The 25,141-nt window shown below is 51.0% G+C and overlaps 1 protein-coding gene across 4 annotated transcripts in view; it reads left to right on the top strand.

Annotated features, from left to right (window-relative positions):
* AGAP1 (ArfGAP with GTPase domain, ankyrin repeat and PH domain 1) overlaps positions 1-25,141 on the top strand; it is a 543,249-nt gene that overhangs the window by 167,342 nt on the left and 350,766 nt on the right. For all 4 annotated transcript variants that reach the window (XM_061188805.1, XM_061188822.1, XM_061188813.1 and 1 more), the window contains exons 2-3: positions 17,841-17,899; positions 24,297-24,384. In XM_061188805.1, the coding sequence (XP_061044788.1) occupies positions 17,841-17,899; positions 24,297-24,384 (147 nt within the window). The remainder of the gene's footprint in view (positions 1-17,840; positions 17,900-24,296; positions 24,385-25,141) is intronic.

Genomic DNA, 25,141 nt, shown 5'->3' on the forward strand with positions numbered 1-25,141 from the left:
GGTCTTGGCCTCTGCAGGTTCTCAGGGTCTACTGGCCTCCCCGCTTTCATTGTCATTTATTTCCAAGATGTGATTACTGATGGGCCTCCATCTGGCAGGCCTGGAACAGGGATCTTCCCTACCTTGCCTCCTCCATCTCAACCCAAGTCATGAAAGATCAGGAATGTTTCCCTGGATTCCCCTGCAGTTTCTGCCTTTCAGAGCTGGGATGGTGGTAGATTCACGTGCAAGTGTGTGTGTGTACGTGTGTGTTCACACCTGTGAAGTCTTGGCTGGCCGGGCTGAGGCTGATTGTGTCCAAGCAGGTGGGCAGTGAGCTCGCGGTTTGCACCCCAGGCTGGGAGTGCACTCAGGCTGGAGAGTTTGCTTTCCAGGCCGTGTTAAGCCCTTGAGGATGTTTAGTGGTGCTGACAATGTTTTAAAAAATATTTCCTCTATTTACTGTTTTCCCTGGACCGATTTTATCTGACGGTAGATGTATCTAACAGCTGCAAACATATGTCTGATGAAGTGAGACTGTAGTTAACGCACAGGTGACTGCGAGCCCCGGGTCTCACTCCTCGCTGGTTTTCACATGGTAGTGTCTCTTTTTTCCAGTCACCGATGGGTCCAAAGGTGCGCCTCTTATCTCTTCCTTGGACAAGGAGGGGGTCTTACTTCCTGCCCCTTGCTTGGGGCCAGTGCAGTGGCTTCCCGTTTACTGCTCAGAGGACTTCAGTACACATTTCTGAAACAAAGGACCCTGGAAAGTTAGAGCTGCAGGGACTCTGACCCGGGCTCCACCCCACCCTTCTGAAGGTGAAAGCCCTGGCTGTTGAAAGGACAGGCCCAGGTGGGCTCCTGAGGCTTCAGGCACCGCAGCCTCCCTCCCCCTTTGCCCGGAGGCCTGGCGCTATATGTTACATCTAGCTGCAGAGAGGCAGAGCTCCAACTGGAGCATTTGATGTTTGGCATTTGAAACTTTTCGGCACAGGTTTTAGTTTAGAAGAAGAGTGAAGGGAACCAGGAAGGGACGCGGTTTGTTCTTACTTTTTTGTTTTTTATTTTTTTGGCCGTGCCACGCAGCTTGTGGGATCTTAGTTCCTTGACCAGGGATTGAACCCACGCCCCATGCAGTGGAAGCGTGGAGTCCTGACCACTGGACCGCCAGGGAAGTAAGTCCCCAGGCGCAGTTTATTCTTAGTCCCTTGACTAGAAGGTTGGGCAGGGTGAACACCTCAGCCTTTGCAGGCAGATTCTGAGATTGACACGGCCCTGCTGCCCCAGGGGCCATGCTTGGTGGCATCCAGATGCTGGGGCTCCTCTGGCAGAGACACGGCCTCCGCATGAGGTGGACCCAAGTCAGCTTGGGTGGATGCGTTGGTCTTGGATTTTGCTTGCTCTTGCTGTATCTTTGGATGAAGTCATTGTTTTTTCTTTGCTCATGATTTTTTTCCCCCTCCAGTCCAGTTTGAGGATTGGTTTTGAGAAGTCCAAATCAATGGTTTTATTTTCAGAGTTCTAAATCCAGCCGTGTAAACACTTGGAGTCTGTGCCTAGGGTTTAGCATGGATTTGTGGCTATTTAAAATATGCCAGGAGCCTTCTTGGAAGCCGCCTGCTGCCGGGTTTTCTCTGATTAAGCGGTGAGCTGGGGATCTCAGAGCTCTCCGGTGAGAGTGCCAGAGCACTGGGGTGGGAGCTGTTTACTGGAAGGTTCTACCCCTCCCTCCAGATTCTATTCCCTAGGTCAGGCAGGGCCCAGGGAAGTCTGCCCCCTTCTGAGGGACCTGGGCTCTGGGTGCTAGGTGCTGGGTGTCTTCTTTTCTGCGGGCAAGGCCAGTGTCTCTGCGGATGGCCACTGCTCATCAAGGGAGGGGAGAGGTTGGGCCTTTTGAAAGCCTGTGCTTGCCAGTGACGTACTCCCAGAGGTGGGAAACTGTACACGTTTCCATTGCAGTAAGCAAAAGTAAATTTAACACATCTTCAGAGTCTGCTTATGGCCTCAAGGTAATGATTTGAGATGTGCCAGCATCCAGGTGGGGCTCTAGCGAGTCTGCAACTGGCTTTGATTTACCTCCTTCTATTCCTTCCCTCACCACAGAGCAGCGCTGGGTCGAAAATGATCAGATAACCACTGTTACTTGTGGATGTGACCACAGTAAGGTCACGTGTTGGCGAGTACTGCAAAGCGGATGCCAGGAGAACCCTCAGTGAAATTTACCTCTTGCTGTGGGTTCACATCTGCAGGGGCCCCAGGGGCAGAGAGCCGGGGAGGGCTTCATGCTCTGGGGACCTGCCTCTGCCTTCCTCCTTATCTGGCCTCAGTGTGGCCTCCATCATGCGGGCCCCTCCGCCACTGGGATGCAACACTGGCCAAGCTTGGGAATAGTGGCTGATGACGTCCAAGGCGCTGGAAGGCAAGGCAGGGATGCAAAAGTAAATTTCCTAGAAGCATACTACGCGGTGCATCGTGAAACCTTTCAAAGAAATAAGCACCGTCACGATAGCTAGTTGGTTAGCTAGTTGCAAGATAGATCACATTGCAAAAATTATACAGTTGTCTTGAGAGGATGTAACTCAAACAGAATAAGTTCAGACCCCAAACATGCACAGTGAGTTGGATCTCGAATATCTGTAGAAGATGTTTTACGTACCCAGAGCCAAACACAGAGGGGGCTTCCTGGCAGGCACCCACCTGGGATGGGCCCCCATGCGCAGTAGGTGTGGACGTCTCCACGGAGGTGTCCCCTTCCCCAACCCCACCTGGGCCTCTGGCCCCTCTCCCATATCAGCACGTGGCACCCACCTTCCCTCTGCCCCTCCAGCCGGGCACCTGGCCTTCCCCTCCCGCATCTGGTCCCTCTGCGGTCCTGGGAGTGCTACCTCTTCCTCCCCTTCCCCCCTCCTCTCCCCGCTCCATCTGCTTTCCTCCTCCCATACCTCTACCACCTGGGCCCACAGAGAGCAGGAGGGGCCTCGCCGCCAGCCCTTTCTAGCGGGTGTCTCACACCAGCCAGAAAGTATGACTCCTGTCATCATCATCTCACCCTTAGAGGCCAGGCGACTTCACTCCCGTGAGGAGAAGACCCATACTCTGTCCTCCACCCCGGGATCGAGCCGCACTCCATCCTGCTCCCGCCCCCCCTCCCCTTCCTCAGTTGCCCCCCTGCCCGCCTGCTCTTCCCCTGGCTGCGCCCCATCCCCCAGGCCCCAGGCTTAAATGCCAGCACCTCCGAGCCCCCTTCCTGACTGCCTGCCCCGGACCTCCTCCCCCCGTCCCTTTCCTGGGTCCCTGTACGTCCTGCTGGCATCGCGGGCTGGCCTTCCAGACCTGTCTGTGGGCTCACCGGTCTTCTGCCCTAGACAGAGGCTTTCTGAGGGCGGCGTCAGGTTGGAGTTGGTCCTTGGTGCTGCCCGGCTCCCGAGATGAGTGCACGGTATGCCCCGGAGTGGGCGGCCAGGTCGGGACTGGCGGGGCGCCACGAGCAGAGGGGCACCTGCGACCCAGCACGGTCGGCGGAGCGGCAGAAAATGCTCCCCAGGTCTGGCTCCGTGATCTGGGGGCCTTCCTGGTGGGCACTCCGTCATGCTCTGCAGCCGTTGCTGTTGCGTAAGGCCCTTGCTGGAGGCCAGCTCCTCAGGGAAGCAGCCTCCGGAAGGCGGGCAGCGCATCCCCTGAGGCCTGCGTGCTCTTGGCGCCCACCGTGGGGGAGGTCAGGCTGCCTGGCTGCAGAGCAGTGCCCCCACGGGGTTCGGGCACCCTGAGCAGGTGGGCAGGGCAGGGACTTCGGAGCTGGGACAGTTCCCAGAGTTGTCCAAGTCAGGTAAGCGGGCCAGGCCTTTATGCCCGGTACCCGTCCGTGGTCAGCCGTCCAGGGGCTGGGTGCTTGGGTTACGCTGCTCCCTTCGGCCACTGTATCAGGATCAGGAGACAGTCAGCCACCAACACTCCCCACGGCCAGACCCCGGGGCTGGAGGGAGGGCCGGGCCCGCCCTCCATGATCACGTGAAGGTTTTGTCAGAAACGCTTGTTAAAAGGGCATCAGAGGACTTCCCTGGTGGCGCAGTGGTTAAGAATCCTCCTGCCAATGCAGGGGACACGGGTTCGAGCCCTAGTCCGGGAAGATCCCACATGCCGCAGAGCAACTAAGCCCATGCGCCACAACTACTGAGCCTGCGCTCTAGAGCCCTCGAGCCACAACTACTGAAGCCCGCGCGCCTAGAGCCCGTGCTCCGCAACAAGAGAAGCCACCGCAATGAGAAGCCCGCACACTGCAACAAAGAGTATCCCCCACTCGCCGCAACTAGAGAAAGCCCGCACGCAGCAACAAAGACCCAACGCAGCCAAAAATTAAAAAAAAAACAAACATCAGAAGCAGTTGTACTTGCTGTCTTATAGGAGGATGTAGAAATTAAATAGAAGAGTTAACTGAGAACTGATCTTACTTAGCTTTTCTTCACACGCAGAAAATTCTGTCTCTGCCAGAAATAATCTAGATTCCTATGAAGTAGTAGCAGATCCTGTGAGTTGCTCCCCAGCAGTTGGGAAATAATGGCTTTTCTATTTGGAAAACAAGACAGTTTGGATGCCTACTAATTTTGCAGAATGTATCATGAATGTTTCATAGAAAGTAACAAATCATGTCTGATTCTAGAAGGCGACCATCTGCTTAGCTTTAAGTTTAGTGACGTAAAGAATAAGGAATAAAAGTATTCGGAAGCTCCTTTCTGTGCATCTTCTGGCTTCACAGGGGCGTTTGTTCCTCTTCACCTTGCTCAGCATCTTCTCCGGCCCTCTGGCGAGGTGTCCTGCTGTCATTGCACACCTGCCTTGTTTGTGTCCACGTGGGACTCCTTCCCTCCCGAGAGGCCGTGTGTAATTAGAAAGCAAACACAGCTCAGATGTAGAGGATGAACGGCCAGGATGCGTGGGGACTCAGATTCCTTCCTCCCCGTTTAACCTGTGTGGCGTTGACACAGGCCTCCCCGTGCAGGCTGAGTTTCCACCGTGGCTTTGCACGGTGTGATGGGCAGGGATGACGGGCAGCCCCCCCAGAGTTGGGGAATGAATATACATACATACACATAAAATTTCATGTGCATTCTTTTTCTACTGAATGGACCTCGTAACTTCAGAATCACCTAAGGATCTCTGACAGTCACAGTCTGAGGACTGAGAAGTCTGGAAATAATGGGGACCATCTCCTTGTGTTTCCTCCCTAATTCGATGCTTAGATAATGAGGCTGACCTTTAAAGGCTTCCTCCTGTGCTACCTTGATGACCACGTGGGTGACTCACCTCATGCTCCTCTGGTTGTTAGAAGTGTAAAAAGGAACCAGTCCTTTATGAGGAAAGTATCTCTACTACCTTTTCTCATTACAAAGATAATGCCTGCCCATGGTAAAGAATTAAAACAGGACCAAAATCAGAGAGAAAAGATCCCCCTGCCTCTTCCTCCTAGAGATAACCCAACTAGCCTCACAGCGGCGGCTGTCATTCCAGACAACCTTCCTTGCAGTTGTTTATGTGCTGTCGAGCTCACTCATTAATTACCTGGTGCCCAACTGTGGGCTGAGGTGACACGTCCTGTGACCCCGTCTTTGTGCTCAGCGTATCGCACGTCATCTGCCCTGGGGCTTTTCCACGCAAAGGCAGATTTTGTATTTTGTGCAGTCTGCACCCGAGCCTACATACCGTCACAGCCGTGCCTGTTCCGTGTGAATTGGAGCTGATCAGGGCGCAGGGTGAGGTGCAGTGGGGCGCCTTGCTGGGGAAGGAGATAAGAGTGGGTGGCGAGTCCCGCAGGTGCACGTGTGTGACAGGACCGCTGGGTACCCAGCCCGGGGAGCAGAGGAGAGGAGCAGGGTGGTGGCTGTCTTCCCAAGGAACTTCTCAAGCAGGGAACCGAGGTAGGTCTTGCACAGATGCTGGGCAGCATTGTCAGGCCAGGTGCAGATGACGGGTGTGACCGTCGCCAGCCCCTCTGTTGTGGACTTCAGGTTTTGATCCCTTTCTGTGTAACCACTGGAAATTCTTCTGTGCTGAGAACAGAGGAGGGCCGAGATGTGCACGCGTGTGGGGCGGGGTTGCCAGGGTCGGCAGTACAGCGACGGGCACTGCCCTGACCAGTGCGGAGGGAGTTGGCACACTTGCTCTGTTTTCCAGTTTTTCATCCACTGCTCATGACCAGTACTGACCCTGAATGTCAGTGACAGAGGGGCCCAGAACCAGTGCAGGTCCTGAAGTGCACGGTGGACACACAGGTGTGACGATGGAGGTGGGCCTTCATCTCTGCACTCGGCAGTCTGCATCCTCGTCTCTCAGACAGGAGGCCCTGGACCGGGCCCACAGGGAGGAGACATCGATCCGTGTTTGTCAGCTGACTCAATGGACCTTCTACCGAGATCGTGATTAGATTTGCAGGACATTACAACCTAATGGGCAGTATTTATTTTAATCTTGTAATGCAGCCACAGAATTGGTAGTGGCACCGTGAAATCACCACCCATTTCCCGTGCAAGGGCTGCAGACTTATTTGTGGGAAAAATCATTCATGCTAACTCAAGATGAGCCCCGTTTCCACCCTGTAAAGAGAACTATCCCAGCTCTTTTTGTTTTGATTTGCTTTTATCTACATTAAGTCAAGGGTTATATTAGCCGAAGGCCATTTTGAGGCCGTGTCAAGAAACCAGGGTCTCTGAAACCTCCCTTTTGGTCAGCGCAGGCCCATTAAATTGAGAGAGGCTGGGCCTGCCCTAAGCACCAGCCCGCTGTGGGTCTGCGTGGAAGGAGTTCCTGGAAGAGAAGATTCTAGGACGTGAGGGCCAAAGGGACCAGATGCAGCCCTCGTGTCTTACAGGGGAAGGGATGGGGGCCCGAAGAGGCTAACTGACTTGCTTCCTGGAAGCAGGAGTTCCCACCCCCAGCTGGAGAAGTGCTGGTTACTGTCTCCCGTCTAAGGCGGTTCGTCCTGGTGAAGCAGCTCAGAAGTGGCCGAGCACATCCATGCCCACCACCGCTGTGACGCCTGCAGCCCCGCATGGAATGCTGATTCTCTGCCGGCGATGGGCAGGCCATGGTAACCGACGCAGAGCGGGCTCTGTGCCTTTTGCCCCTGCTGCTGGGCTTGTGTGGTCCTGGGCCCCGCTGGCCACGTGGCCTCCACTCCTCCACCAACCTTACAGTTTTTTTAGACAAAATTCAGGGGCAGCAGGGAAAGAGTTAATTCTGCTTGCTCATTCTGTAGTCATCTTCCGGATTCATTGTCATCTGTCACCAAGCCATCCCTTATTATAAACATTGATTGCACCAAGAGGTACAAAATATTACTGACTGTTTGCAATTCTTTATGAAATTAAAACTGTCGGGCTCAATTATATCCAGCACAGGACTGACAGAAGTGCAGCCTATGAATTGTAAATATCTAAGCCATCTCTGTTTATTCCAGGATTTATTTTAACCAGGAAAATTTTCTTGTTTCAACTTTGTCTTAACTTTCACAAATAAAGTGGTTGTTGCCCACCAGCAGCATCTAAGCTGCATAGTAGTGAATACCTTTTGGGGCATCCCTGGCAGCCCAGTGGGTAAGACTGCACGCTCCCAATGCAGGGGCCCCGGGTTCGATCCCTGGTCAGGGAGCTAGATGCCGCACGCATGCCGCAACTAAGACGCAGTGCGGCCAAAATAAATAATAAATATTTTTTTAAAAAATTACCTTTTAATTCATGTGTTGACTCAAACTTCAATAAGAAAAACAGCTGTAACCTACCTCAGGAAAATGGCTGTGAATTTAACCTGCTGATTTTATTTTTTCTGGCAATTTCTGACTCATACCTTTTCATAAAGCGTCCTTATTTAAACATTTTCATTTTCAAAGACTCGGCAGTTTCATTGTAGGTGTTAAAATGTTTTAAAGACTCCTTAAAGTCTGTTTACAATTTAAAATCTTTTAAAAATGTAGGATTCTGACTTTGGTCTGAGATGACAACATTTTGCCACTGCTTAGATGTGCCAGGAGGCTGTGTGTCCTTGGCCATGTGGTGGCATTTTAGTGGTGGGGCTCCGTATGTTCTGAGGGTCCTTGTCTCAGGACCCTAGTGTGGCAGCCAGTGTTATTGTTTCACAATTATTAATCACACCAGCCATCACTTAAAACTTCGTTAATCTTCCCACTTACAGAAGCTCTTACCCAGGGCTCAGCTGTAAGTCCTCATAAAGTCCAGGTTGAACATCTCTTATGTGATATATATATTCTTTTTCATATTCTTTTCCATTATGGTTTGTCACAGAATATTGAATAGAGTTCCCTGTGCTCTACAGTAGGACCTTATTGTTTATCCATCCTATATATATGTATAATAGTTTGCATCTGCTAATCCCAAACTCCCATTCCTTCTGCCTGCAACCATCCCCCTGCCCAGCAACCACAAGTCCACAAGTCTGTTCTCTATGTCTGTGAGTCTGTTTCTGTTTCATAGATATGTTCATTTGTGTCATATTTTAGATTCGACTTATAAATGATATCATATGGTATTTGTCTTTCTCTTTCTGACTTATTGGTACTTTGCTTAGTATGATAATCTCTAGGCCCATCCACGTTGCTGCAAATGGCATTATTTCATTCTTTTTGATGGCTGAGTAATATTCCATTGCGTACACACACACACACACACACACACACACACACACACACACCCCACATCTTCTTTATCCATTCATCTGTTGATGGACATTTACATTGTTTTCCTGTCTTGGCTATTATAAATATTAGTGCTGCTATGATCATAGGGGTGCATGTATCTTTTCGAATTATAGTTTTGTCTGGGTATATGCCCAGGAATGGGACTGCTGGATCATATGGTAATGCTATTTTTAGTTTTTTGAGGAACCTCCATGCTGTTCTCCATAGTGGCTGCACCAATTTACGTTCCCCCGATACTGGTTCTTTTAGGGACTTTGGTGTTGATAGAAGGCCCCTGACTTGAGCTTGGAGACCGGCCTGTTGTCTGTTTGCGTGGAAATGCTTACATGGTGTCTCTTGGGTTAACCAGAGCGAGGACCATAGGGTTATCCTGTTTGGGGATCCAAAGCCTGCTCTAGAAAGACATCTGCAGCAAAACCCACTATCGCCCTGGATTTATGACAGCAGAACAGAAATCAGATGGAATCAGGTTGCGCAGCTTTTTGGATCGTTGTGTCGTTTGTGAATAAAATATTCTGGAGCGACGTCCGCTAATGACATGCACGTCCTTCTGAAGGAGATACAGAACACAGAGCTGTCAGGGCTGCACAGAAGGGTCCTTTATAGGTGGTTCCCCTGCTCCCCCTCTGGGCTGTAGAGAGGCATCAGTTTTCATATTTGAAGGAGGAAAGGAACGTTTTCTTCCTCTCCATTCTCAAATCCTCACACCCTCTACTCTCCTTATCCTCAGACACGAATCTTTCAAGCCGTTTTTCACACACCCAGCACAGCAGTGGTGTTCTCAGAGAGCTCTGGAACAAGGTGCTTTATGAAGCATGTAGGAACGCCATTGGGGGAAATGTAGGGAAGGGAATCAGCCATCCTCTGAGAAGTTAGAAGCTCGCGCCTCCCCTGGACCTCATCTGGGCAAGCATCGTTTGCCTTGGGCGTTCCTTAGGCAGAAGAGAAAGGATCCCCTTAGAGGCTGGTCTCGTGGAGAAGGATTCTGAGTCACATCAGGGCTCAGGGGAAGGAAGATGCTTGGGATCGCAAGCCCTTGGTCGTGTCTGCGGTGGTGGGATTGGGGGCGTCACCCTGCCCTGGGAGGACCTTAGGAGTAGGGGTTGGATGCTATCAGGGAACGTGTGGGTGGGAGACTGGTTTCTGGGTCTTTGAGGTCACTGGAAAGCAACCTGAACTTCCAGGGAAGCCTGGAACGAATCTTGTATCCCAAGGGTTTATGGTTTATTCCATTTCTTAGACTCAGGGATTTTCAAATAAGAAATTAAATCATCCCATGGAAAGCTGTGCCAGTGAGCTTCTGTTAAACCCTCCATTTGAGAGTCATCAGTGTATTAATGTATTAACCAGTTTGCAGTGTGGCTCTTTGCTGCTGCATTGAAATGGGTTTCTTGTTTTATTAGGGACATGCGTTTCCTCTGTCAGCACGGAAACGAGGCCGAATGGGAGCCCTGGTCTCCTCCAGTGCTTCTTTTCTCCGTGGCTGTGCTTACTTTTTCCCATTGTTGTTTCCCTTTATATTTTGGGATTCTGAATGCTTTAAACTAAAAATAAATGCTATTTCACTTTTCTGTTGCTAAAAAGAATATTAAAAAAACCTTCTTGTGAAATTTAAGGTTTCAAACAAACATCTCAATCCTGGAGATAATATGTAGCTTTTAAAAAGTCACCTGCGATTTCAGGGTCCTTTTTTTAACCCTTAAATATAATTTCGGGAGGTTTGTTTGGAACCTGTATTCGTGACCACTGGGTCCAAACGGGATTGCGGGGGAAGGAGAGACTGTAACCGTCTAATCGTGGCCCCGAGCTGTGCTTTTGCGTGAGAAATTGGAGGAAGAAATGAGCCCGTAGCTCTGCTGGGGAGTGAGCCCAGGAGCCAGAGGGGGGCTGGGTTAGTGCACTTGAAGACGAGCGCCCTTGTCTAGCGAGGAGCGCTGGGAGCCGATCGCGAAAGACCCCGAGGAAGGACACAGCTGTGGAGACGGGGCCTCAGCAGGAGCGACGCTGGCCCTTCCCTGGTCCTTAGCCAGGTTCTCCTGCTGCCAAGATGGGGGCCCAGGACATGGGGCTTTATGGTCTCAGTTCAAGTCCATTGAGAGATCTCTTGGTTTACCATAGCGCCCTTGTTGCGTTCCTTTGATTCTTTTGTTTTTTGCTGAGAGACAGTGAATTCAGGATTCTTTTAGAGCCCTGCAGAATTTCTGCTATATATGAGTCATCATGCCACATGGATACATTTTTTTCCTCTTGCATTCTCACGTGCTATAGCGTGAACCGCATGAAATTGCTACTCAGCCACTTTTGACCTACAAAATGACAATTCCAGGAGGTTCAATGTAATATAAATTGGCCTGGGATCGAAACTAACCGGCAGTACCTTTTAGTGGGTTTTACTCGCTTTAGAGTTAATGGCTTGCTTTGAATGCCGATAGCTCATAACTTGTGGCTTGATGGCTTGATGAGGCCTTTTCGGGCCCCGTGCTATTTCAGGCTCACCTGTGGTCCCAACACAGGCGGTGCACTCAGGTGGCCTGTGTCCACCCCAGAGGCTGCAGGACCCAGGCAATGGGGTACCAGAAGCCTTGCTCCTTGATCACACCCCCAAAGGCCGTAGGAGGGCTTCCTTTGCTAGCAGAGGGGTTACATCATCTCTTCGAGTGGAGGGGAAGGACTTCCACTCTACTGGTGCGGAAACGCAGTGTCAGAGAGACTCGGAAAGTCACCCAAGAAGGTGGAGGCCACCATCAGCCCGTGGCTTCTGGCTCCCCGTGCCGAGTTTCCTCTGCTCCTCTGGGTCTCCCTCCTCTCTGGGGTCCTGGACATTAGGACAGGTGGGGCCGGGTGGGAGAAGCAGGGCTCCCACAGTCCACGGTGTGAATCCCTGACGTTGGAATTTTACATTGGCCACATCTGCTTAGCAAAGTTTGGAAAGCGGAGGGAGTAAAGAAATCCAGAGAGAGCTGGTTAGCGATGCAGACTCTGAAGTTGGGATAGGATGGGTCCCGGCTGACGTTCACCTGTCGCCAGCTTTGCCAGGTGTCCCAGGTGAGTCTGGGGCAAGGTGGGGCGAGGAGTGCACAGGGGAGAACACCGCAGGTGAAGAGGGAGGGATTTGCTGGCGTGACCTTTCACAGGGGACCGCCCCTCTCCAGCAGCAGCGGGCAGCCCGGAGCAGTGAGAGGCTGTCCCCACGATGCTGTGGCATCAAGTGAGCCTGGGTCACAGCCGTGCTCAGGTGATGGTCATCCGTATCACAAGCTCAGTCGTAAATGTCGCTGAGACTCTCTCTTCTGTTTTCTCTCTGCGCTTCATTCATCCAGGCCTGTGCAGGGTTGATCCTCATTGCATAGACAGTGGTAAAGTCATGCGTACTGAGGGCAGTTTTCCGTCTAAGGTGTTTGTTTGTAATTACTGAAATCATTTGTCTCCAAACCAAATTAATTGTGATGAAAAAATGGCATCGTTTGCCTGTATCGCAAAAGAGATTTGATTTGATGTTGTAAAGAAGACTTATGCTTTTTATTCATTCTGATTTCTATGCTCCTGAAAAGCCTTTCACTCTCTTGTTCAGGGCAGGAAGGCAAGGAGAAAATAAAACACATCCCTTTTTGTTATGATTTTAGTCCCCCTACCAGATAGGCTGCTAAGATTGTCCTTCATAATCAGTCATTTTCATCGCGGTGTACTGTTACGCCAGTAGATTGCTGTGTTTATTCTCACATGTTGCTTATTTTTGACATGAAGTGCACAAGAAGGAAGTCCAACCACAGCTTTGATGCTTTTCTGAATGTCAAAGTGTAACTGCTTGGTCCAGGCTCAGCGGAAATGGACGTAATGAAGGGGTAATCTCCCTGGTAGATCTTAACCCAGGGTTCCTGGTTATTGCTGGAACCCAAAGGTTAATGTAGTCTGTAGCCATCTTCATGCCCTGCAATTAAATAAACTCCGAGGTATTGGAGGAAAATGCTGAAGGACAAGAAGTGCTTTTTTTTTTTTTTTTTTGGCTACTTTGCAAAATCCTATCAGTTTTAAGTCTTGAATTTTTGGCTTTTGATACGTCAAGTCAAGAGAGTGGAAGAGTTGGTGCTGTAATAATACAAAATAATACAGTAGCACCAAGGGGAAAACGGGGCTTTCTACCCAGTGTAAAATCACTATGATTTGGTCTATTCGCTGGACCATTTCTTCACCTGTGTTCCTAGCATTTAGGAATTAGGTGATTGGTCCGTGATCCCCCATGGGCAGCAAGTTGCTAATTAAGCAGCTGGGAATCAGGTCCCTGCCCCCCCCCCCCCCCCGCACCCCATTTGTTCTCTCTTTGGTCCGAGGGGGTTGTTAAAAAAGGGAGCTTTTACGGCTTTCAAGGGCTTTCAAGTCAGAGCGCCTTTTGTGTGTGTAGTAAAATGAGGGCCTTACATTTCCTGGTTAAATGTGTGGTTCTGCATATGAATAATTTTGAAAACAGACCAGAGCTGAGCCCCTCAGTGTTCTCAGCGAGCAGAGATTGAAGGGAGTGTGTAGTCAGGATGAATTTTAAGAAAGTCCGGGCAAGGGAAAGGACACAGTTCTCCTGGGAGTGAAAATAAAAATGAACAGCCGAGTAGCTTTGTTATTGGATTTGTTTTTTGTTTGTTTCTGCAGCTCCCTGCCCCGGATGGTCTTAGGCCTGTTCTCCTGTCTGTCGGTGTCAGGAGCTGTTTGCATTCCTTGGGGTCCAGAGTCTTGTTCCTGTCACCGAGAGCAGCCAGGGTGGGGTTGAAGGTGGACCTGGAAAGGGAGGTTCCGGAAAGAAGGCCTCGCGGCATCTTTTGCTTTTCTCCAGTGGCTCAGAAAAGCAGCTTTTCTGCTGGGGAGAGAGGCTGTTCTCTGAAATAAGCCCGCGTCCTTTGTAGCTGTGTCTCCTTCAGAAGAACAGGGAAGGGACTTCGGGATTCTGGAGGCAAGCGCTTAAGATGCTTTCCTGCGCCCCGTCAAGGGGTGATCTGTGTGTGTCCTCTGGAAGAGGGTTCAGGCTGTTTCAGGGACAGCAGGGTGCACGCCAGTGTGTTGGGGTGTATGGGGTGCGGTGAGGGGCCCGGAGGCCGGCCAGGATCGGGGGCCGCTGCAGGGTCCAGGCTCCTTTCTCTGCCATGTGGACAGCGGCTTTTATTTCCAGCTCCAGGTTGTCTGAGCCCCTCCGTGGAAGGCTGTCTGCTTGCCCTCACCCTGCAGGTCAGCAGGCCCAGCTGGGCCAACCCTGCTCCTCAGGACGAAACCAGATCGATGCGGGTGCAGGGGTGCCCATGGGCACGGGAAACAAACAGCAGCCAGTGGGGACGAGGAAGGAGGTCTACTTGGAGGAGGCGGAACTGGCCCAAAGAAGGGTTTCTCCTGGTGTTTGTATAATCTCTGCTTTCCTCCTGCATCACGCTTTCATATTTCCTAAGAAAGCCCCAAGTCACACCCTCCACTTGGAGTAAGAGCGGGGTCTCCGGGATGCCAAGGAGAGCTGGCCACACCCTGGTGGTCCAGGTGCGTGGTGTGTGGTTCCTTTTGTCAAGACGGCCTCCGGGTGGAGGCTGGTTGGAATCTGCAGGAGCCCAGCCCTCTGCCCAGGTTGCCCGCCGCTCTCAGGGCTCCCCCGGGCCGGGCAGCGCCAGGAGCTGGCTCTCCAGCAGCGCTGTGTGTGTAAACACGGTTATTACTCAGTGGCCCGCGTGGTCAGCAGCGTTAGGACCAGAACAGGAATAAATACGGTGTGGTAGTGTAAATGCATTCTGTCTCAGCCGTCTTCCGCGACCTGCACTTGACTCGTCACTGCAGGGTGGGGTCCGGGCTCGGCACTTTATTTCATTGTGTGTCTGTGTGCATATGCATGTATATTACATATACGCGTGTATTTGTATATATACATATATATTTGTTTACATTTTTTGAGACCTTATTTTTTCAGAATAGTTTAGGTTTATAACAAAATTGAGTGGGAGGTACAGAGATTCCCCTTATGCCCCTCCCGCCCCACGTGCACAGCCTGCCCCGTCATCACTCACCAGAATCGTAAAAACAAAGAAACTGCTGAGGACACCATAAATGGATGACCCAGATGGTTTGAATTTCATTTTTCTTGGGGCTCAGCACTAACTGTCCAAACCCCGAGCACCTTTGCCTTTGAAAGTGCGGGTCTGGCAGCGTCCTCTTCGCTCGGCATCAGAGGGGCCTGCGTTGTGTGGATACAGTGCATTTTCACATTCCGAGCTTCGCTGGGCTTTATCTTAATATAGGGTTAAGCTGGGAAGGAATTCTACTGGCATCCACATTTAACTATTTAAAATTCCCTTTCTTAAGTCCTAAGATAATATGCCATGCGTGTGACCTGGGGGCACACCAGTGAGACAGCGGGGAGGGGGGGGGGTTGGTGTCTTTTCCTTTAATTTCACGTTTTGGTCGTCAATTCAGAATAACTAGGCTGAGAATTTCTGCTTAAAATTCGTAACAGTTCCTGCTCCTTTGTGTTAACCTCCCCTTGTGTCCTTAGGCCCCGTCCCTGAGTCTGCTTTGGGCGGGGTGTGGGAGGTCACTTTCTTTCTCCAACTGCCTTCAGATTTCTGTTCTGAAGAAGCTAATAGTTTGGGTTTTTCCGCTCCTGATAAAAGTTCCCTGTTAGTTCAGGTTCCCTAATCTTGGTGTGCTTTGAGAATTTCTTTTCACTATTATGATTTAAATTGAAAAGATAAAATGTAATCTGAAGTGGAGCCGTGTTAATGATAAGAAATGATTAATGGCTTCTTTTCCTAAACTCTATTGGGTCATTACAGAGGACGCCCAGCATGCTGGCCCCCAGTGACGACAGCTAAAGGGGCTTCAATGTCCCCGACAGGCTAAAAGCAGTCAGTCAGCGGTCACCGGGTGTGTTTTATTCTAAATTCAAGTCCAGTAGCATTTCAAGAGCGCATGGGAATGTGTTTTCTTAAGATTATTCTACTCCAAGTGGGGGAATTGAGTGGCGCGCAGAATGGCCTCTTCTGAAATGAGACACATCTTCCGTGACTTTTGGTTCTAGCTGCTCTGAGAACACCTGTGCACGTGCACACGCTTTCCCGCACACGCGTTCCCGCACACGCGTTCCCGTACACGCGCAGGCTGCTGGGTGTGTGCCCCCGAAGCACGTGTTTATCCTTTCAGGATTGCTGCACGTGGGACTTAAATAGGGCAGCCGGCTGGTCTGGTCGCCATGGTCCCCACCCTGCTCACCCCGTGATGACCTCTTCCAAAGGGGCTGCGCTGTCATCTCTGTAACCCCCACTTAGGGAGTCCAGCCCACAGAAAGGTCCCGATCCATAGAGGAGTAGCGTGAAGGAGTATCTGGTGTGTACGTCTTCTGCTGAATCTTTTGTTATTTTTCATTTAGCCTCTTGGGAGGCACCATTCAGTCCTGACCGGGCAGTGATGGAGGCGATGAACATTTTTAAAGTAAATCTTTTAAAATTGAAGATGTGTTTTTCTGCTCAGTTAAGTCAAGCATTAATTTTATTAATCTGGTCAGGTAAATCAGGCATTAATTTTATTAAGCTAGTTGCCGCAAACAAATATATTCCATTCGAGGGAAGATATGTTTGCAAGTAAAAAGGCACCACATACATTGTTGCAGTGTTTATATAATTACGCGTCTTTCTTTAATGGAGCCCTGCTTAATTTATAATGAATATGTAATACTAGTTGTGATAAACATAATCTTTGGTGGTATGTGCTTAAATATCAGCCGTGCATTAGTGAATGGAGCTCATTTTAATTCCCACTTCACCCTCTTTGTTTTCCTATTAAGGTTATTAAAAACTATATTATTGAATTTTTTTTTTCATGCCAGATGGTAGAAAATGTGGAAGGTACCAAAAGGTGACAATGAAAAGAAAGTCTCTTCATTACCTTGTCCCCAGGCCACCTGGTTCCCTAACCCTAGATCAGCAACTGTGAAGTTTTTTATCCTGCCAGAAGTGTTCTCAGCATGGACAAGCTTGTGTGTGTATTTTACACACACACACACACACACACACACACACACACACACACACCCCAACCCTATAGCTTTGGGATGGCTGCACTTTGGTACGTTGGGGCTTTAAACATTTTGTTGGTGACTTAGCCTTCATTACATGGATGTATGCAAATGTACATAACCAGCCTTGGGTTGTTACAAGCACAGCAACAGCGCTCTTTTTTTTTAAATAACTTTATTTATTTATTTATTGGCTGTGTTGGGTCTTCGTTGCTGTGTGCAGGCTTTCTCTAGTTGCGGTGAGCGGGGGCTACTCTTTGTTGCGGTGCGCAGGCTTCTCATTGCGGTGGCTTCTCTTGTTGTGGCTCACGGGCTCTAGGCACACGGGCTTCAGTAGTTGTGGTGCACGGGCTTAGTAGTTGTAGCTCACGGGCTCTAGAGCACAGGCCCAGTAGTTGTGGCTCGCAGGCTCTAGAGCGCAGGCTCGGTGGTTGTGGCGCACAGGCTTAGTTGCTCCGCAGCATGTGGGATCTTCCCGGACCAGGGCTTGAACCCGTGTCCCCTGCATTGGCAGGCAGATTCTTAACCACTGCGCCACCAGGGAAGTCCTCCCCCTTGACTTTCTGACACATCCCAAAGTGTTCTGACTGGATCTTCAATGTCTAATATGTTTCTGAGGATCAAAACTCCAGCTTGAAAGTCTTCTTCTAAACCATAAAGTGTTGTATTGTAAACACTTGGATTTTCCAACCATCACCTACCATAACTTTATTGGGGGGATTTCAGGCAAGTGAGTATTTTAGTGAAAAACCAAAAGGCCCGAAGTTGACCGGCTACAGGGTCATTTCCAGGAAAGCCAGGAGCTTCCTTCGTCCTCACACTTGCCCACATTCGGGATCGGAAGGGTCTTGACGCCCCTGGCCAGGGTGGGGCCTGCAGGGCTGGGGCAGGACTTCGGAGCTGTTGGAGTGTGTGTTGCGTTTTAGGAGGCAGGACACCCATTGGAATCGGAACAGCCGTGTGAGCCAGGCACATCTCAGCTTCTCTGGGTGGAAGTGATGCTAGGGGTGGGCTGGACCGTCTTCGGTGTCCTTCCCGTTTGAAAAGTGGCACCTTGGGGGCGTCTTGACCTTGCACTTTGGTAAGTCGCAGCATCTCACTTCCTTTTACCCTCCTGTTTTACAGATGCCTTTGTGAACAGCCAGGAATGGACATTAAGTCGATCCGTCCCGGAGCTCAAAGTGGTGAGTGTTTGCTCTGGCCTCGGGCGTGGTCATTCCTCACCTGCAGGAGGGGGGCTTGGAGGGGGGCTCAGGAAGAGGCGAGGTGTGACCTGCAAGCGCCCCAAGCCCGCATCCCGGTGGGGGTGAGGGGTCTCATTCCCTGGGGCCCAGAGGTGGGCCTTGTTCTGCTGTGTCCTGGGGAGGGGCCAGGTGAGGCTGAGGTTAGGGCTGGAGTCCCGAGGGCGCCTGTGACGGTCATGACAGACGGCCAGGCGGGTGGCCTTGTGTGCAGGGCTGGGTCCACCCACCGTCTCTTGTATCTGAGTGTGTGAGAGAGAGACTCTGTCACACACACACACACACACACACACACACACACACGCACACAGCTTTATTAGTCCTTTGCAGGACGTCATGGAAAGTCTCTGTAGCGAGTCATTAAGATGTAATTATAATTCGTCACCGAGAAAATGTGACTGTGTACTGTGTTACAAAGGAGTAGCGTAAAATTTAAAGGTTTGTTTTTATTATGAACTTTAAGTACTCTTTCAGTGACACTATTTAAAGTTTAAATTGACTTAAATAAAGAATGACTCGGGTCCGTTACAGCCACACCTCTGAGCGTCTCCCCACTTCATCCGCCCCCCGCACTTGGGGATGGAAGAAAGGACAGCTATAACTGTCCTATTTAAATAATCACATTGTTATGAAATGCGCGGCGTCTGGAGGACGTGTGTGTGTGTGTGTGTATCTTAAACTTCTCACGCGACGGACTCTGACCGTGGTGACAGCAGGTCAGCTCTTCCCGTCCAGGCCCTGGGCCTGCTCTGCTCGGCCCACCTGGCCCCTCAGCCTCTGCATGTTGTCCCCCCATGTGCCCCTTCTCCGAGGCCCCAGGGTTTGTCAGCAGCTCCAGCCTGTCTGCCTGGTGACCCCAGAGGCCCTCGGACGCCCTTCCCGGGGCCCCAGCCACCTGTGGTGCTTCGCTGGTGGACCCGGGGGGGCACGGGCCCCTTCTGGCCTCTCCCTCCGAGGCAAGGAGATGGAGCGAGGACAAGAGTGTCTGTGACTTCCAGTGTCACCGGGAAGAACAGGTTTTGAAACTTAAGGCCTGAAGGGAGGGCTCGTGGGCAGGCCCTCTGACATCCCCCCCCCCGCCCCCGCCCAAGGGCATCTGATGTCATTGCCAGGTGTCCAGGCCGGGCCCCCTGCCCTCCCATCCCCCCTCCTTCCTCCCACCAGGTCTGACCTTTCTCAGTGGCTCCTTCCTTGGAGGGAGGCAAAGGGGCCCACGGTTCCGGGGCTGTTCCAGAAGCGCGGGTTCCGCAAGCTCAGCCCTGGGACAGCGCCGCTCTGTCCCCTGTGCTCTGTGACGCCGTCCCCGGAACAGAGCGAATCCCGCGGGACACGGTCAGGAAGCGACGTCAGCGATCGCGGCCGCGCGGCCAGGGATGCTGCTCGGAGGTTTCCAGGGAGGTTTCCGAGTCTCAGAGGCGGCCTCTGGAGCCAGCCAAAGGTTGGGGTCCTGCCGTGGGAGTAAAGCGAGGGGAACAGTGTTCTGATGATGACGACACGTACTCTGTGCGGGGCGTGGGGTACCTCCTGGCTGGAGTCGCCACCTTTAGTCCTGAGCCGGTCGTGCTGTTGTCCCCACTTCACAGGCATCGGGGGCTGAGCCTCAGATGTAAGAATGTGCGCAAGGAGCCCTGGTTAGTGAGAGGTGGAGCCGGCATCTGACCTGGCGTTGGTGCTTCCGCATCGGCTCTGCCGGCAGAACTTTCTGCAACGTGGAGATGTTCTCTGTCTTCAAGGTGGCGCCCATGGGCCCCGTGCGGCTGTAGAGCATCTGCAGTGTGGCCAGTGCAAGGGAGGTGCTGAAGTTTAAAGTTCAAGGGTGTCAAGGCCCATGGTTTAGACCCAGTTTGGGGAGTTAGAGGTGGTGAGGGTTCTGCCAGAGCCCGCATAGCAGCCTGTGACTGAGGACGCCGCCTACCAAAACCTGTTCTCTGCTGGCATTTCAGAAGCATGGAGTTTTTTGGAAACAATGCTTGGAGGTGTAGGGGTGCTTGTGTTAACCGGTGGTGTGGATTTATGATCCTAAAACAGAACTCTCATAAAGTTGGCTTGAATTCACAGAAGGGGTGGACTCCATCTCACGGATTAGTAAATGGGGAGGATTCTGCAGTTCTTCGGGGGGAGGGGCCCTGCCCCCGACCCGTGTGGGGATGGCCAAGACCCCAGCAGGACGGCCAGCTCTGCTCTGGGCCGGGCGTCCTCCTGCTGGGGGGTGCAGCGAGCAGCTTGGCCTCCTCAGCAGATCCCTTCTGTGCTAAGGCGTTCCCGGCATCTACAGAAATGCTCCTTTGTTCGGGGCAGCCTCTGCATATCCACAGGGCTGCGATTGTATCCCGCCTGGGTACAGCACCCGGGACAGGTGGTCCCTTAGGTCAGCACCCTCGGAACCCCTGACTGTTTCAGAAACGCAGCAATTCAGTGACATAATAACAAGGCTCAAATGGACTCTTTATGTAATGTTGGGCCATAAACCATCTGGAATCTGTCAGAGAAAAAATGTCAATGTTTGCTTTCTTTTTTTTTTTTTTTTTTGGCCCACCACATGGCTTGTGGGATCTTAGTTCCCTGACCAGGGATTGAACCCGGCCCCTCGGCAGTGAAAGCAAGGAGTCCTAACCACTGGACCTCCCGGGGATTCCCCAATGTTCGCGTTCTTTTCAAGAGTGGCAGTGCCATGCTATATGCTTCCTGAGGTTGTGTGACGGGGGCCAGTTGCTTTGGGTCCACACTCGGGTCCCTGCAGACGTGTGCCAGGCAGCACGTGCTGACCACTTACCTCTGGGCGGAAAGGAAACCACTCCATAGATCTCTGGCCCGTAGAGGTGGGCGTCTGTCAGCAACCTGTCATATCCTACTTGTGCGTTTTCATTGAATTCTCAACTGGGATTTTTACCAAAAGCCTCGATTTTATTTTCAGCAAACCACGTATATAGCTGGTTAAGTGGTGAAGTGTGGGACAGTAGAGAACTCAGTTTAGAAAGATACCTCGTGTGATGTGACCATTCACAGCCCTGCCCAGAGGATGCCGGGCCCGTGTGATGACGTGTCGCCACCAAAATACACAGATCTGTGATTTTCAGGACACCTTTTCCCGTGTTACCTTGCTTCTCCCCGAGCCTGTAGACCCAGACTGGCCTGATCCATTCTCTCTAGTTCGTATCCAGTAGCAGTTCATGGATCCCAGTGCAGCTTTACAGCTTAAAGAGCATTTTCATCCCTTACTTTATTTCCTCCTCACAGCTGGCTGTTAGTTTCTGCCAGTGTTTCAAATTAAAATAATGCCCGTGGTGTGCAAACATAAGAAGGTGTATGAGATGGCCATTCGATCCAAATAAAACACCTTCCCCCCCCACCCCCGGGACTGAGTGATTTGATCCTTATAAGGGGCGAGTTAATTCTTAGCGAATCATTGACATGTAAGAAGGAGGGAATATCGCCACACACAGAAAGCACAGACTGAACGGTGTTTGATTTTGAGCATTTTCCTCCTCGGGAAAGAAAAAGCCTAATCTTAATTAAAAATTCAATTCTGCGGCATACTGTTTCGGATTTTCTCAGCGTGAAGCTGACAAACAGCAGGTGCCCTTGAGCAAAAGAATAATTAATAGGTAGAAATTCTCAGATTATAGAGGCCCAAAGCAAAGGGAAGACATAAGTCAAATCAGGAAGGGAAACAACTTTATTTAGGATCCGTCCGCATAGTCTGGGGCTTGGAGCTGTAGTAATAAAGCATCTCGTTTCTACTCACTGGTGTTAGTGTCATTCATTCATTTATTCACCCAGTGTTGCTAGGAGCCCGCCATGGGCAATGCTGGGGGGTAGAGAACCAGACACAGACGAGACCCAGTCCCTTGTCAGCACTGGAGAGAGTCAGGCCCACATACCGATGTTGGGGAAACAAAGAGGTAAGTGACAAGGTAGCGTTAGGAGGAGGGCACTAAGGGGGCTTTGGGGAGAGGCACTGGTCGAGGCTGTGGCGTTAGGAAGGCTTCTCAGAGGAGGTGACATCTGAACTGATTGCTGACCTATGAGTAGGAGTATTATTTCGGGCAGCGATTGATGTGGAACGATCTAGGCATCTGGAATCTGCAAGGCCTGTTAGGATGGTGTTTGGTCACCGGCATATCGAGGACGAAGCAGGGCTTGGGAAGCTGAGGACTAAAGGACCATGACGGTGGGAGGGGCAGGATGGTCCAGGGTTTTAGGTCAGGTTTTAACTTCCTTTCCACAATCTCGTGGCAGATTTGTTCGCTTTCATGTTTGTTCTTCTTGTTAGTGGCACCATCACCCATTTATCCAGCCAGCCAGCACACCCCCCACCCCCGATTCCATCCATCCGACTATCCCATATTTACCGGCACTTTACTGGGGCCGGAGACCGTGCTGAGTGTAGGAATTGAGAGAGGTGTCCTTGCCAGCATCACAGACATAGTGCTTGGTCTTCGGGGACCTGAGCGTGCTGGGGGGTGGAGTCAAGAGCGTCAGCAGTCACAGTGTAAAGTGTTCTGGGTGTGGAGAGAAGCAGGGAAACCATCCAGAACTCTCTTCGGGTGAAGGGAGGGGTGCCTGCCGGACCTGGGTGCCTACAGCAAAATTGATCGTAAGGATTTGCAGGGAGACACTTTGTTGTCTGTTCATGAAATACTTGGACTCTGGCCTGCAGGCAGTGGGAGGCTTCCCAAGAGTTGTGAAATGAGGGAGTCGCATCTTTGCAGCGTCAATTTTAAAGTATCTCTGGTATTCTCTGGGCGAAGAGGGGGAGCTCCCAGGCAGGGAGATAAGCTAAAGGCTCTCCCAGGATCCAGTGGACGGACCGCACAGCCTGCCCCGTGGCGGGGGTGGGGGGTGTGTGTGGAGACCCTCAAAAGCACATCTGGGCGGGGTGGGAATGGGAGACGGCGTCCAGGTGTCTGGCTTGGGAGTCTGGGTGGTGGTGTGATCACAGGATGATGAGCAGATTGGGGGGAGAACAGTAAGGTCTGGACATGCTGAGGTTTCAGTACCAGTGTAGGTGTGTATGGGTTTACCTGGAGAGGGGGTGGGACTGGAGAGTGACGGTGGGTATCCATAGCTTACTGGGAGTAGGTGGGATGTAGCCTGGCTCCCTTGGTTGGAGGGGGGGGGTACTTAGAATCCAGGATCTAGGGAATCTAGGAGGTCTAGGGAAGGAGCCAGCGTGGGCTGGGGGTAATTTGAAGAGGAAGCCCAGAGTGGGAATTTTGGAGAATCTCCTCCACAGCTTCCGGTGATGCAGCAAGGGGAGGGCCAGGGGATTTAGAAACAGAAGTCATCGGTGACCTCGAGCAGTGTCCTTATAGCCATAGGGTCAGAACATCAGGCTGGGGGTGGGTAGGGTCAGAGAGTGGTCGAGAGGGAGGCAGGGTCTTCGTAGGTGGGGACCTGTGTCCAGGGCAGGTCTCTCATCCTGCTTTTCCTCAAGAATTGATTGGATCATGTTTAAATGCAGAGGGGAAAGTTCTAGCCGGGGAGGAAAAGATTAAAATGCCAGGAGAGTCTTTGCACAGAAGGTAGAGGGGGAGTGAGATCCTGAGTGGAGGGAGGGCTTCCCCGGGGACAGCCACCTGAGTCCAGGTGTGTCAGCTGTGTTAACACGGGAGCTTTCTCTGAAGAAGGCAGGGTGAAGCCAGCCTTGCCCGCCGGTGACTGTGAGTTGCTACTTGCTGGTACAGTGGCCCTCACATCATGCTGACTTGTTTTTCATCCAGCATGAACACCTTTGCCGCCTTGACCGTGGGTCCCTGCTCTGTCCTGCAGTGTGGACCCCGTGTCCAGAGATGCAGGCCGGCTCTCTTCCTCCTCCCCGCCTTGGTCCAGTTTTCTCCCCTCTGGTCCCTCCCCAGCACTGTGCTTTTCTGGTGTGGCTCTTTTTCAGCTTGTCTCACCCGGCTCCAAATCCTACCCCAAAGTTGTGACAGAATGCACCAGAATGTCCTCCTAATCCCCTTATGACTCTGTACTGCCACTGCGTCTCATTTAACCTCGTACCTTGTTGAGTGTTTTGAGGGTCCACAATACATGTTGGTGGGCTGACTCACTGTACATCTTCCCGATGTAACCAGCACTCATGGGATTCAGTGTGTGTTCTAACCATGTTGATTCTTCAGGCCGTAGAGGCTGATAAAACGTGAGAGGTTAATTGAAGGTGTTGGAATCCCTTTTTCTCCAGCAGAAGGATTTAACTAGCCCATTTTCGGCCATCCCGCTGATGCTTGGTCGTGATGGTATTTAGGATTGCTGTCCATTTTAACCTCTCTATTTGCAGGTTGCTGAATAGCATGATATACTGACTACTCCTTAGTGACTGTCCATTTCTGTGTTTCAGGGCATTGTGGGTAATTTGGCCAGTGGCAAGTCGGCCCTGGTGCATCGCTATCTGACCGGCACGTACGTCCAGGAGGAGTCTCCCGAAGGTATGCTGCGTGTCACACAGTCTCCACCTCAAGAGAGTTTAGTTTTCTAAATTTTTTGTTAGCATATTCTAAATCATTACTGTGATGTATCCCGTGTCAAGAAAAGTAATAACATACCAAGCAATAAAAATCCGTAGGCATGTTGCTTCTTCTGTAGTATTTTTCGCCAACCATCTTGGCATTTGGAGCAAATAGAGTCAAACCATGAATGCTGTTGAATGTATTTCGTACCGAATAGTTCTGTCCCTTCAAATGTGAATCCAGTGTCACTCCTTTAACTGTTACTGCTTGGACGTTTCTCTGATCTGGATCTTGAGTTTATACATAATTTGTGTATACTGTTCCTTAGTCATAGATCTGAGCCTTTCAGATGACCACCACCATATGTTTGAGTATGTTTTCCCCCTTATATTGTACTCTAAACATTTAATAATCACTTTGCATGAGAATAAGCTATTTCTTTTGCCATGAGGCTTTTACTTCTTCAGTTAACATATCCGTATTTTGGTTTTTGCTTGAAATAAAATGATGGTAGTAATGCTAGGAAACCACTTAGCTCCTGTGTCCCCAAATCCAGGTAGAGTGTACACACACAGTTTTCTAAATTATATTTTCTCTCCGTGTAACCTTTTAAAATCCAACTCTGAGACACTGAATTTCTGGTTCCTTCTTTTTCTTACTGGCTGTTCCATTCTTTGCAGATATGGATGCAGGTAACTATACATTTTCTTCATGGCAGCGCTTGTCTTGTTTGAAG

This window comes from Eubalaena glacialis, chromosome 1 (assembly GCF_028564815.1).
Source record: "Eubalaena glacialis isolate mEubGla1 chromosome 1, mEubGla1.1.hap2.+ XY, whole genome shotgun sequence".
Taxonomy (NCBI): domain Eukaryota; kingdom Metazoa; phylum Chordata; class Mammalia; order Artiodactyla; family Balaenidae; genus Eubalaena; species Eubalaena glacialis.